General features: G+C 33.9%; 1 protein-coding gene across 1 annotated transcript in view; it reads left to right on the top strand.

The window, feature by feature from the left end:
* LOC135122920 (neuroligin-1-like) overlaps positions 1–14,261 on the top strand; it is a 414,788-nt gene that overhangs the window by 333,372 nt on the left and 67,155 nt on the right. Inside the window, exon 7 of the mRNA XM_064047444.1 lies at positions 2,396–2,862. Coding sequence (XP_063903514.1) covers positions 2,396–2,862 — 467 coding nt within the window. The remainder of the gene's footprint in view (positions 1–2,395; positions 2,863–14,261) is intronic.

Genomic DNA, 14,261 nt, shown 5'->3' with positions numbered 1-14,261 from the left:
GGACTGATGAATTCCGTGTGAAACGAAGACACAGTTTTATTTGATTTTCATACAATTAACGTCACACAAAATACATTAAAATAAAAGCTTATCTAAAACAAACGCGTGCTCTCAACATAACCACCCCAATAGCAGTGAACACAAAAGGGTTGACTCGCAAGAAACGACATGTGCCGCTAACTTCAAGTAATTGTTTTATGTCTAACGGATTAATAGGGTTTAAATCTTGAAAAACCGCGAATTTTTAAATTACATACACTGATTTGACTGATGGCCGATGATGTGTACGCTATTTTAATTAGAAAAATATTGTTATTTACCTAAATTTAAATTTTGTTGATTGTTAACACTTCATAGAATGTAAAACTATTAGTTTAAAAAATATCATGATGAAATATCTAAAAATCACAATCATGTTTTGAACCCTAGCGACAATTTAAGATGCAACGATATACTTGCTTTTTTAATTAAATATTTTTCTGAGTCGCTTGATTTTATTACTGGAACCTTTGACGTGTTACAACTGTTATTCAAACTTTTTGCTAAATGTGTAGACGAATAATAAAAAAAACTGTCCACAATGCACCGACAGTATTGATTCTAAAATTCAATTTGTTCCTAAAATGAAAACCGTATCGGAACCATTCAACAATACCTGAAGTATTTACTTTACAAAGAGCATTTTTTTTTATCTAACAAGGGGAGCGACAGCAATAAGAAAATTCTTCTTTGAAAGATTATTTATGATAGTAACATTCACAATTTTGTAAAATTTTAGGATTATAATACGTTTGAAAAAAAAAATTCAGATAAAAATACCACAAATGTGTGGGCTGCATGGAACTGTACACATTTCTTGTTTGTCGGCCCCTTATCCTCATGTTTATGCCTCAAAAGCCGCAAATATTTGTTCCCAATACGTTTTGCCTTTGCTGAAAAATGTATTTTCCTCCTCACGCCCGAAACCTGTTAAGTTTTAATAAACTCGAAACAATCTCTTTCAAAACAATTCCCCAAAAAGAACAAATCGCGTTTTAATGAAAACCGTTTGGCTTGGAATGGAATTTTTACAGCCACTTCGAAAACAAATATTGTCATTTATTTTCAATTGAAATCTCTCATGGATTAACTACATAAAAGGGCAATTAACTTTTGCAGTTTCGTTTTTCACACGAACAAAACTTTTACTCGCGCAAACAAAATAATCACATAAGTTATCCACTCGTGCTTTTTGCTTAATTTGCATTTCAGCTTTTGTGCAAGCTAGATAAATTTCCGAAATTATCCACACAAGTAATAAATTTGTTTTATCACGTATATGAGGGCTTCCCCTTGAATTCGTGAAGAACTTCAACTGCATCCGGCATTGCTGTTATAACAGAATATGGGGATATTGACTTTGTTTGGTTGCAGACTTGGTAATGGCGTATTACAAACTTTGATTCCATTATGTATGTTGCTGTTTAACTTACTACCTAAATAGTGAAAGATAATATACGCTCTCATTTACATTCTGTTTAATTTAACGGCAGTTGGAGCCCGCTCAAATCGATAACTGTGCAGAAAGACATTCGAATCTTATTACATATTGAATAAAAGCTCGGAACGTTCAAGTACGTCGAAGCACTGCTTAAATTTCAAGCTTTTTGCGTCCCTAAGCGGTGCATCAGAACTATTCGTACAGGTTTTTGTAAATTTTACTCGTGTTTCTGTCACTGTCAGTGCAATTTAAAAATAAATAAAACTCATGAAACGTCACTTTAAAGTGTATTGATCCCTTGAAATCAATACAAAGCTTTTAAAATAATGTGCGGTGTATGACGTGAAGTAGTTAAATGCTCAGTCGTGTAATGACAATAGTTTTCAAGGTAGAAACTTTCTTGTTCAGGAGTTGCAATCGACAGAATGGGCTGATGGTGAAGTCATTAATTTTTTACAATTTTTATGTTCGAATTTGTGACATACTAAGTGAATTAAAGCTGAAATAAAATCTTTACCCAACTTACAAAAATGTATGACATGAACTAACTCAAAGCTCATCTAAAGTTGACACCGTTAAACTTATATTAGAGTTTGGTTCGACTTTTCTCGGGCCGGTATTAAATTTGAACTTGATTTTCTCTTTTTACTGAGTAATAATCTCGGGCTTTAGATCTTTACAAATAAAAAACTAACAAAAAATTTAAATTAAGTTCAAAATCTAAAGTAAAATTAACGCAGGTTTCTAAGTTATATCAGACAATTTTATAACATCTTAAAGGAAGAGTAATGGGAAATTCTTGTTTTTTCTGAACTTGTTCTTTGCTTAACAAATATCAGAAGGATTTAATTTTTAATTAATTTAAAAGTATTCCTCTTGTATATCAAAAATTATTTACGATTTTTTTCTTGCCAGGTTTCGCCCCTTTCATCGATGGCACCATCCTAGTGAACCCCACCAGCGCCCCTCCGGCCGGAAGCACCTCGACAGTGGCTACGTCCGCCGGCTACGAGCTGGCCGATTTTTCGGGGCGCGACCTTTTGTTTGGTTTAACGACAACGGAATCGTATTTAGACTTGAACGCGCAAGATCTCGAGTTCGGGTTTAACGAAACGAGGCGTGACAGAATTTTAAGGACATACGTGAGGAACTCTTATTATTACCACTTGAACGAGATATTTTCGACCCTCAAAAACGAATACACCGACTGGGAGAGGCCTACTCAGAATCCGCTCAGCGTGAGGGATGCCACCCTAGACGTCCTTAGCGACGGGCACACCGCCGCCCCGCTCATCAGGGTGGGGTACCTGCACTCGATGCGCGGCGGAAAGACGTTTTTTCTCCACTTCCAGCACCAAACGGGGGACAGGGATTTTCCGATGGTATGTACTAGCTTATTAAGACGAAGAAAGTGTTGTTTTCACAATTTTACTGGGTTCTCGAGGTTTTAAATGTTAATTGTGCGACGTCTTCTCATCCGAACACTCTTTATTTCACTAGGTAGTAAAGCGACGTACTCTTCCACACACAAGTTTTAAAGTGATCATGTCTTTCTCATTATTTAGTTGTCACCAGAGGTCGCCCCAACTTGTCAATTGTTATTAAACCTAAAATAAATTAATCTGCAACAATATTCCAAGGGCATAGCATCGCATTTTACAGGTTGAGGGAACCTCTGGTGACAAACAGGAGATGAAATCGTAGTTCAGAGGATGTGATCATTTTAAAAATTGTTCGTGGACTCGAGTACATAGCGTTACTACCTAGTTACATAAAGAAGAAGTGTTCGGATGAGAAGACGCCGCACAATTAAATTATCAGATGAGTATTTGAGAACGCAGTAAAATGTGAAACTACTTGGCTTAAAATATGTCTCAATTCTTCCCCAACATTGACTCTAGTTCGCACCATTATAGCTACAGTGGACACCCCTGTTTTTGATGGGACAACCTAAAGCGGTCTTTTCCTTAAAATAACGACATTGGCTGGCGTCGTAAAGCGTCCGTAAATATGAGTGTTTATGATGGACGGCTAGCTGTTTGAATAAACATAAATTCTGGACGCTGCGTTTAGAGTTTATTCTATACGTAAATCATGTAAGGACTTCATCCTGGCAATATAGCCACGTTTGTAAATATATGGCCATAATTCATCTAGAACTTTCTCATTTATTGATGGACGCGAATTGGTAATGCTGCAGATGAAAGCGTTTCAATCATCTCATAACCAGAGGCGAATCTATAATAAATTGATTACGTAGGTGCTTCTCCGGGGCATCTGAAAGCTTTGAAAAATGTATAATCTCATCTAATGGGTGTAGGAAGCAAAGTTTTTGTTTTAATGTTGTGTAGACTTAACGAGAGAGGTTTGTGTTTACCTAAATTTTTAAATGTCAAAGCCATAAAGAGAACTTTTGTTTAAAATTTATGTTTACATGGTTATGATGTTCATGAGGTGTAAATTATGGGAGTTCGTAAAATAGTCGTTTGTGTCAATAATGTAAAATTTAGTAGCAGTTTGCAAAAGTTAGAAAATATTTATCGTCGTAAAAATGTCAGAGTTTTCTTATGTTTAATGTACATGCGAAGCAGACCGAGACGAGTTTTCAGTTTCTCACTAAAATTTCGTTCTAGCTTAGTTTGTATACCGTTTTACAACACTTTGCCAAAATTAAAAGAATTAATTCTGTTGAACAATATGAAATTCAGGCTAGATTATTTAGCAAAATTTTGAAATTACGTCATCAAATTATTGGTTGGGGACGAGTTTCAGGCGTCCTCTGTGCACGATATTTAATCTATTTATGTTTTTCGTTTAAGCCTCATTTAGTGCCACAACACTTCCCATATTTAATCAATTTATCTCTGTTCTTCAGTGCCCTTGCTTGTTAAAAGCTCAAAAGCTTGTTAACTGAAACTTGCAAAGTATTTAGATAATCACTTTCTCCTCCCCAATTATTATCTACTATACACCACTTTTTGCCGACGAAACCTCTGACGAACTTTACCCATAGGTATTCCAAAAATGTCAGAACAACCTGCGAAGAAACTTTTAATGGAAAAGTCACCAATAGGTAAATAACGTAAATTCGTGTCGAAAAACCACGCATTCTGAATACAATACCACAACTCGCAGAGAAGTTGAACAAAGGACTTTGTCTTGCTGCCAGTTCGAATACATTTAAGATTACGAAGCTTTGATTAGAACTGGGTAAATATATACGTTGAAATTTAGTTTAAGGCCATAAATTAAATTTTAATCGATCGAACTATTCACACTTGGTTGTATCTGTTGCGCTCGAAACAAAACTTTCTCGGATGCACTGGAAATAAACATGGATTCGCACGACGTGATACGGAAAAAGGTTTCCTGGAAAGCGGCGGTTATCTGGAGATCTTTCTATAAATATGTTTTTTATATTTTTTAAATTGGACCGTTGACGTTTTTTCGCAGGTATTTTGTTATCTCGAATCATCTATTAGATGTATACGGTCTTATTTGGCGCTGTGTGGAGGCGCTGGGTAACTTTGTTCACATAATGGGGCACTCCAGACTTCTTTTTATCTTTTTTCCGTTTCTAGAAAAGTGAAATATTATAAAAGGAACTACTCTGGGAGAAGATAAATTAGCTCAATTTTTTCAAAATGTGTCGTTTCTTTGCTTTGTTGCTTTTGAGGCGTCGTTACGGTAAATTATTCCATAGAATAATAATTAACTGCCTGTCCAAAGAAACGGAGCTTTTTTAGACAAATTAATAACGCGCAATGAACCTTCTTTAAACGGTTTTAACTAAACTTTAAAGTTATTTTATCAGAGGTTAATTAAAACTGCCGTACTTATGATGTCATTCTATAAAAGAATTGGTTGTAATACACTTGTAAATTTGTTCTTTTCTGTTTCCGGCATTCTAATTCTTTAACACGTAAAAATTTACATTTACAGGCTTCTTTAGAATATTTTATTGAAAATTTGACAACTACTCCAACTGATCAGTGATCACTGCAATTATAACACACAGCAGAATCCAACTGAGACACTCATCACTGACAAACTTTAATAAGTGTGGAATGAAAATAAATTAGCTCTAACTTTACTGTTCAGATAACGTTCCAAGAATAGTTTTACACATTGCAGCAAGGCAAAACTACCCTTAAAGTTCTCTTTCATTGACACTGACTTTCACACACGTAATTATTCAGGTCATGGTCACTCTAGGAAAGTAATTATCTGTGTCATCAGTGTTTACAAAACACGAGAATTTAATAATGTGCACAAATTAAATTCTTACACTTATGTAGCTATTGATGGAAAACTGATTAGAATTTTTTGTTTTATCGCCTAGATTCATCTTTGGTTAATACGAATATAAGCGACAGTGAGCTTCTCAGTGCCATTTTATCAAAAAATTTTCTCGTCATGTTTGTTAGTCGTGATTTACATAATTTGTGTCTATTTATTTTATAAACCCTCTTTGCACGTTAATCAAAAAACTTTTTTATGTTTTTTTGTTCTCATTTCTCATTTTTTAGTAATTCTAAGCACGTTTTCTTATTTTCTCTATGCTTCGTTTCTTTTTTGATCGACTAAACTGGAATCTTCTTAATTACGCAAAAAAGAAAAACTCTTCCGGTTTTACCGGAAGTGATAAGAAAAATGTGAGGTTGCCATCACGTAGATATTTTAAAATGATACAAATTTGCTCACTAACCTGCAGGTTTGTCTTTAAGAATAAAAAAGTTACAGGGGTTGTGTCAAATAAAAGAGACACGCTGTATAAATATGTCCTCAGATTGAGTTTACAAGAGGAAAACCATTGTAATTTTCTAAAAAGCTGACAAAGGAAAAAAAATTGTTGCTTTGCTTAATATAACCAACCATGCAATTCAAATTGCAGAAGTATGAACATGTACTCAAATAAAAAATAAAAATTAAGTTTTCTTAAATTAAATTATCTGGATAAAAATTAATTTATTTAAAAAAAAATCTGCATTATTTTTAAGTTTTGGTAACTGAATAACCTGTTTTCAAAAAGAAAAATTTTATTATATTGACTTATTTGTAGCCGTTCTATGCTGATGCGGCTATAGAAAACGAAATTTTCATATTTACTGCATATTTTAACTCTTTTGAAATTCATGATTCTCCCATGAAAAATGAGACGTCTACAAAATTATAAAACCCGCGAAAAATTCAAAATTTGACCTTGAGGTCTAGTCAACCCTACGTTATGTCTTAAGTTTTTTATCACGGTACGCGTTCAAATCCAATATGGCACACCTCAAAGTTACAAAAGTGACTTTAAATCAAAATGCAAAACATTAAAGACAAATTCCTCCTCTCTGAAGAGGGAAAAACTATCGAAATAAGCTAGAAGGAATTTATTTCCAGCAAAAAAACCTCTCCAGCTTTCAAAAATAAAATCAAACATATCGATTGAAATATGTGACACAAATTTAAACACACCGAGATAAAAATGGTCGAAGGTTTTTTCAACAGAACTTCCCTCGCATTGAAGTGTAGTAAAACATTTCCAGATTATTCGAAAAATTATAACATTAGATTCTGAGAATTTTATTTTTTATGATATAACCCACATTAGTTAAAATAAAAAGATATATGTAATGTTAAAATAGAGGTAAACTTTTATGATGACGTCATCGACATTTTTGCAAGGACAGGTATGTCAATTTGGATAGATGCAATGTAATACTCATAACAAAAGTACTATATCACTAAATTTTCGGAAACATTGAGTTAGTCGTTCTCGATTTTATCAATAAAATAGATTTTCTCTATAATTAATTTTTTGGGTCACTCTGTATAAGTAATTCTAAAAAATATGAATCCATTTATAAACCACAAATATAGATTCATAATATTTTAAGTATTTATTTTTTCTATATTTATTCGGAAAAATTTTGAGATAAGTAGTTATCAATTTTTTGGAGGGGACAAACAAATATATTTGGATTAAAAATTTACCATGCTCATGATAACCTTAAAACGTCTGATTTTTAAGCATTCGGTTTTGCAGATTCAAAATTAAATTACAAAATGTTGGTATACAATTTAGATTTTTTTTCCAAAAATCTGAATGTGTCGGGTAAAAACTCAACACGGATTCGTAAACTACAGGTGTAGGAGTATGTTATTTAATATAATTTAAAACACCTTTACTAAGTACAATTTTGAGGTGAAGTCATTACGCTGTTGGTGGGGATGATTAGACTTATAAAATTTGACAACAATCGGTCCCGTAGTTTAGGAGATTATCCGTCTGACAAAAAAAGTCGACGCAGACGGTGGACAGGCAGACAAACGGAAACGGGGGACCTATTTTTTCGTACTCTAGGGTTCATGACACACCAAGGAAATTTGAAAGTAGCCAGTCGGCCGATGGATTCGTTTACAATATTTCGTTGGTTAACGCTCGGAAAATACAAATTTTCAAACGCTATTTCGACAGAACTTCCCTCGCTCTTGCAGTAGGTACAGTCCAACAAATCCCGAACATTATAAAATTTAAATATGCGATTTTGACTTTGTGGTAACCTCTATAAAATCAAAAACTAATGACACTCCATACATATGAAATATATTTAAACTAGATAACCAACGGAAAAAAGTGAATTATCATCAGTGTACATGCTTAACTTCGATTGTTTATGTTTATAGATCATAGGAATGTAACAATTAGGCACCTAGCAATATGTTTGAATCAAGGTACAGTGGAGTAAAATGTTCTGAATATTATTAATATTAAAGATAGACGGATGCAACATTACTGTAATCTTATATTTTCAGGAAAATGAGGCGACTTGGTTTTAATTCGATCAATAAGAAATTAGGGAATGACTATTTATAGTAAATTTATTTTATCTCATGAAGAAAAAAGGCTGCCGCGTATCGGCTTCAAACCCTAGCTGACAGATAAAGACATTAGCACTGAATAACAAAACAAAATAAAAAAACCAGGTACATTTGTAAACCACAAGTACAGGAATGTCCTATTTCATAAAATTCATATACTGTTAATTACGCAATGTACTTAGATGACGTCATCATACTACTATTTGCACTAACCACAGCTACAACGCTCGATCCTCACAAGCGAGGCAGCCAACTAGACGGTTTGATTCACGGTGGTGAAAATCCGGTATTGCAGATAAACATTCACATAAATAATGACAAAAATACAAAGATGAGTTCACACAATACACACCGTGTTTTTTGTTAAGCACACATGAAATAAACATAACAAGCACATACGACATGCATATATTTAATACGATCAAAATCAAAATAAATTCGATTCGAAATTCACTCGGCGTACTTTGACACTAAATGTTCAAATTCAAGCTGTAAGAAATTTTCTTTAACCAAATATTAAAACCCTCGAGTCCTCGGAGTCTATTTAACCATATATGAGTGCATAGAAGATCCACAGTGCGCTGAAGTCGATCCTTCATTGTTTAGTCCTAGAAGTTTGACGAGAATACTGATTTCAGCTCGAATGTAAGAAGTTGCTCATTGTTCTTGTGTAGTAAGGTAGTTTCAACCAAAGTCCTAGCGTTATAGAATTTGAGATTGTTTATATGTATATTATATGAGTCTATAGGTATAGAAGATTCAGTGCTCAAATTTAACTCTTCCGTTGTTCAACTCTGTAAGGTGTTCCAAACCTTAGAAAATTCGTGAAAATACTGAAACTAATATTTTCTAAGACTTTAACTAGAGTTGTCAGACCATGGAAAAGATCAAAATCAGTGCTTAATCCAATGACACAGTGAGCGTAATGTCTAAGTAAAATTATATTACTGTAAACATAAATTACACGTTCTACCAAGAATTCTAAAATACACTACATAAATTTTGCTTTATTTTTTTGACTTATAAATATATACTTTGAAACGCAACGAAATTTTCTATCTAGTAAAACGTGTGTAATTATATGCAAATCTGTGTTACCGTCAGAAAATGTTAAATTAACCGCTTTAGGTTCCCCAAAAGGGATTTCCAAAATCAAATGCAATCAGTGACAATAATTCAAATGGGTTTCGTATAATAGCCTCCAAAGTTCAATTGATTTTACCATAGTATGAACGGCTAGGGTAGACCATCAAGGCAGATTCATAAACCACAAGTACAAAAGTGCGTGATCATCAAATTGTTGGTGGAGGTCAATAGCAAAATTTTTATTAACGTTTTGCCATCTACACGATATTCCTTACATACATATCGCATGAAAAACCCTAGGCGTACTTCGAGACTAAATATTCAAATTCAAGTTGTAAGAAATTTTCTCTAAGAAAATATTAAAACCCTCCCGTTTTCGAATCCACCGTGACATTTAGGAAGTGTTACTGCAGTGAGTGAAGCTTGAATAGCTGAATTTCTAACCACGTGTTTTATATGAACATTTACAATATTGTCGTTAAATTGTATTATAAACAGCTAAAAAAATTACCCTGAACTGTGAATTTACAAACAATGAAATAAAAATTATTTGTTGAAGGAATTGTCAAGAATTCAGTGGGTCAAGTGCCCCTTTAGACGCTTTAGAAATTCCAAACTTCTACCACTATCAGTACAAATTTAACATGGTGGCATGCATGGGTGATTTTCTACGTTTTTGGAATAATTTTGTGTTTGTCAAATGCGGTTACGCGTAATTGTTTTTTTTTTGTAGGGGTGAAATTTAATTTTTTAAATTGGGACACCACTGCCCTCTCCGAATATTTAATTTGGTGCAGTGACCTGACCTGACTTACCAGACCAGACCAGACCAGACCAGGCTTTACCAGACCTAACCTCTAACCTCACCTGACTTAAACATTTTCCAAAAATATATTTCTGAATGGACATTTCGCTTTAATGCAAAGTTAGAGGTAAAATTTTTATCATCTTGAAAAAATAAAATGTTTAGTATACTTCATCTTGTTTTAATTTCGCTATTATTATTGACAATTTCATGTCGGCACATGTTTTATCTTACAGTTTGATTTCTATTTTTTTATATTTCACTTCAGATTTGTATTAAAATGTGCATTCACAGTTTTCACCGGCACAGGTGTAGTCTGAATTCCGGAACTGCTTTTTAGTCATAGTTTGAAACACTAACTCTCCACAGCGACAGCCCGGATTTGTTTTGTTTGTAGACTAAACAATAACCATCCATTTTAAAACCTGATTGGATGTATTAAAAGTAACACAGATGACTTCATAAATTCCGCCAAAATTGGCTTGCTCAAAAGCACCAAAAAAAGTCCATATCGCCACCGTGCGACCCGCAACAGGAATTTATTCCGTATTATGTTTTCAGCATTACCTGTACCGGAACGGGCCCGAGATTTAGTGGATTTAACGCGAACATTAATGTTGGGACAACGGATTTTGCTGACATACTGACCAAGAATATTATTCAGTGAACTGAGTACACAATACACGCCGGAACGCAATTAAGGAGAATCAAAGTGAAATTAACGCCAAATTAGAAGTGATTATTGTTCCATCTGAAGTAAATAAATAAGCAGCTCGAAATTGCTTTTCATAACAATAAGACTGCTGCACACAGGGCCGTAACTAGGTAACGAGCATTGGATTCGCCTTTATTGTCTCGGATTAAACTGAAATATTTATCAAGCTGAAGGTGTCATGCGCAGCCTGAAAAACTTTGTAATGGCTTGTTTAAGAATTCGCCATAAAATGTTCAGTCAGGTTAATTTATTGCACGCTTGGGCTGCTCGAGATGAATAATTTGCAGGTTTGGTTAATTCAGAAACTAGATCCTTGTTTTCGGTTTTTTTCTTTTATTCTCGGGTGCGAGTTGTTGAAGAGGAAAATTTGAATTCTCCTCTTTATCGAAGCATTGTATTTCAGCATCGTACAAAGCAACGTTAATTATGACTTTGTAACGGTATACTTTGGTCTACACTGTTTTGTTATGCGATTTGTAGACGTGTGCTGAGAGTTTTACAGCGAAAAATAAAAGGATAAAAAAATCCACTCTAGGAAATTAATCTTGGTAGAAACGCTGACTGAGATTGAAAGTCAACGTGATTTAAAGGAAATCTGCATGGTAAATGATGAATGCACTTTAAGGTTAAGTCTGAGCTTTGTAGAAAGATCGGTCCACAGGACTGGAGTTCAACTTCAAAAAGTATGCTCAACGCAAGGCAAATGTTAAAAGCAGTTGGAAATAGAAATGAAAATCTGTAAAGTTCTCCTGTTAGCTTTCCGTTTACCAAATATCAATTACTGTTGTTAAAAAGAACAATATTTATCTAGATTAAACTTAGAAAAAGGACGATGTCGATATTTCCAGAAAATCTTGCTGTGTTTACTCGTAAATATTCTAAAACAGAAAATCCTATAAGTTGTCCCTGCTGACGTTTTTACATAGTTATATCAAAGAAAATAAAAAATGTCGTGTCGTTGCCCTACATCAAACATGATAGCGTTACCTTATCTGCGGAAATATTTTAGGATTCCCTGTAAAAAATTTTACTGCGACGTATTATTTAACTTGTTATGTACCGCACATAAACGCAGCAAATTGTCGTCATTTTTTAATACCATTCTCGTCCTATATATCAGCCGTCTTTGTCACAGCAGCTGTTGGCATTATGCTTGTATTTCCGCATTCACGCTTTGTCTATGCCGAGCTTTTTGGTGTAATAACAAAGGCCTCGGTCTAAATCACCAGTATAACTCTGAAGGTTGTTAAGTTACATAAACTTCTCTATTCTGTAAAAGACTCTTCTCCCATTGGGAGCATCTAAACATCCACCAACTTATTTACTCATTTTTAATAAGGAAGGAAGGGAACAACAATATGGAACGAGTCTTCGTGGCGTTTTTTACAAACTTTAAAAAGTTAGAACTGTTCTGTGACCGATCCTTTATCAACGTTATACGACACAAAAACATAAACATAAACTTGAATACTTACTTTTTTTAAGATGACATTTTTCTCTTGAGACCACGCTCGCTGTCGGATCAGGTCAATCAATATGCGTGTAAAGGAGCGTTCCCTCCACGACTGATATCCCAACACATAAACATCAGCATAATATTAAAGCTTCCAAGCAGGGAAATATTGAAGAAATTTTAGTTTGGGAAAGGTACACGACTTTTGGGTTATGGGAAATTTCGGTCGCTTTTAATTAGTTACATACTAAACAATTCAGATCCAGATTTCTGTTTCAATTATAAACCATTTTCTAAAATAAAATCTCCTGCTTTGTCGATAGTTTTCACCACATGTAATTCTATACATAAATAAAACCCTGAAATTTATAATAAAAACTATGTTCAGAGAGAAACTGGATTAACTCTAAACTGAGTTATTTTGACGTTTTTTCATTTATGAGGTTTTTACCATTTCAAAGTTAGAGACAGAGAATATATTTTGTGTAAATTATTAAATAAACTTTTTGTATTTCATAGGTTCTATCGGGTTTTCTTGACGTTTCATGACCTCTAGATTATGAATAAATTGGTCTCCCATTTCCATATGTCTGTCTGCCGTCTGTCTGTCCACCGAGCCGATTGGTATCAAATTTTGTACTATATGTATGTTAGGAATATCGTGTAGATGGTACAACGCTAACCAAAATTTATGTAATGATCTCCACCAACAATTTGATGACGCCAGATCAAGAATTTGCATGGTAAATGCTATTTGAATTTTGTAAAATAACATACGCTTGTACTTGTGGTTTATGAATCCACCTTGATGGTATACCCTAGCCGTTCATACTATTTACAGATAGAAAGTTTCGTTGCGTTTCAAGGTGTATATTTATAATACAAAAAAATAAAGCAATATTTATGTAGTACATTTTACAATTCTTGGTAGAAGTTAGAATTTCTGTTTACAGTAATATTTTTTTTACTTAAACGTTACATTCACTGTGTGTTTGGAGTATGCACTGATTTGGATCTTTCCCATGGTCTGACAACTCTATTTAAAGTCTTAGAAAATGTTAATTTCAGGATTTTCACGAATTTTCTAAGGTTTGAAACACCTTACTACAAAAGAAATCCAATGGAACAATCACACTAAAGTTGAAAATAAGTCTTTTCGTCAAATTTAATGTATTATGTATAAATAATGTCAAGTTTTAGAACATTATAACTATGGTTGAAACCACCTTACTACACGAGAACTATGAGCAATCTCTTACACTCGAGCTAGAAATCAGTATTCTCGTCAAACTTCTAGGACTCAACAATGAAGGAGTGACTTCAGAGCACTGTGGATCTTCCAGACACTCATATCTGGTTAAATCGTCCCGGATTTCGAAACGCGGATATTCTGGGAATTCTAGTTGAGCGTAGATAGTTAACATTTCAGAAAATGTAAATTTCAGTATTTTTGAAAGACTTTCTGAAATTTTACACAATTTAACGGCATCATCACTAAGACAAAACTATCTCACTCGAACTACAAATCAGTGTTCTTGTCACATCTTTATAATTGAACTAGAGCGACTTCTGAACACTGCTTGTATGTTGTGAGAACTGTAGTTTTAGGGGGGAAACGGATAATCTCAGAAAATAATAGTTACAATAATGATGCTAAATTTTCTGAGGTATCAGACAATTTACTATACGCGAATTCCAAGACAAATTTCATACTCGAGATAGAAATAAGCGTTTTCTCTATTTTGGAATTGAACTATATAAGAGCGAAGTCAGAGCACTGTGGATCTTCTGGACATCCATTCATATCTGTTTAAATCGACTCAGGTTTAAAAAAAAATCTCAATCTGAACAT

The sequence above is a fragment of the Zophobas morio genome, unplaced genomic scaffold (assembly GCF_036711695.1).
Source record: "Zophobas morio isolate AGI-343-1 ecotype UQ-CSIRO unplaced genomic scaffold, CSIRO_AGI_Zmor_V1 ptg000005l, whole genome shotgun sequence".
Classification (NCBI taxonomy): Eukaryota; Metazoa; Arthropoda; class Insecta; order Coleoptera; family Tenebrionidae; genus Zophobas; species Zophobas morio.
Note: the sequence above shows the minus strand (reverse complement) of the source record. Positions and strands in the feature narration are given on the sequence as shown.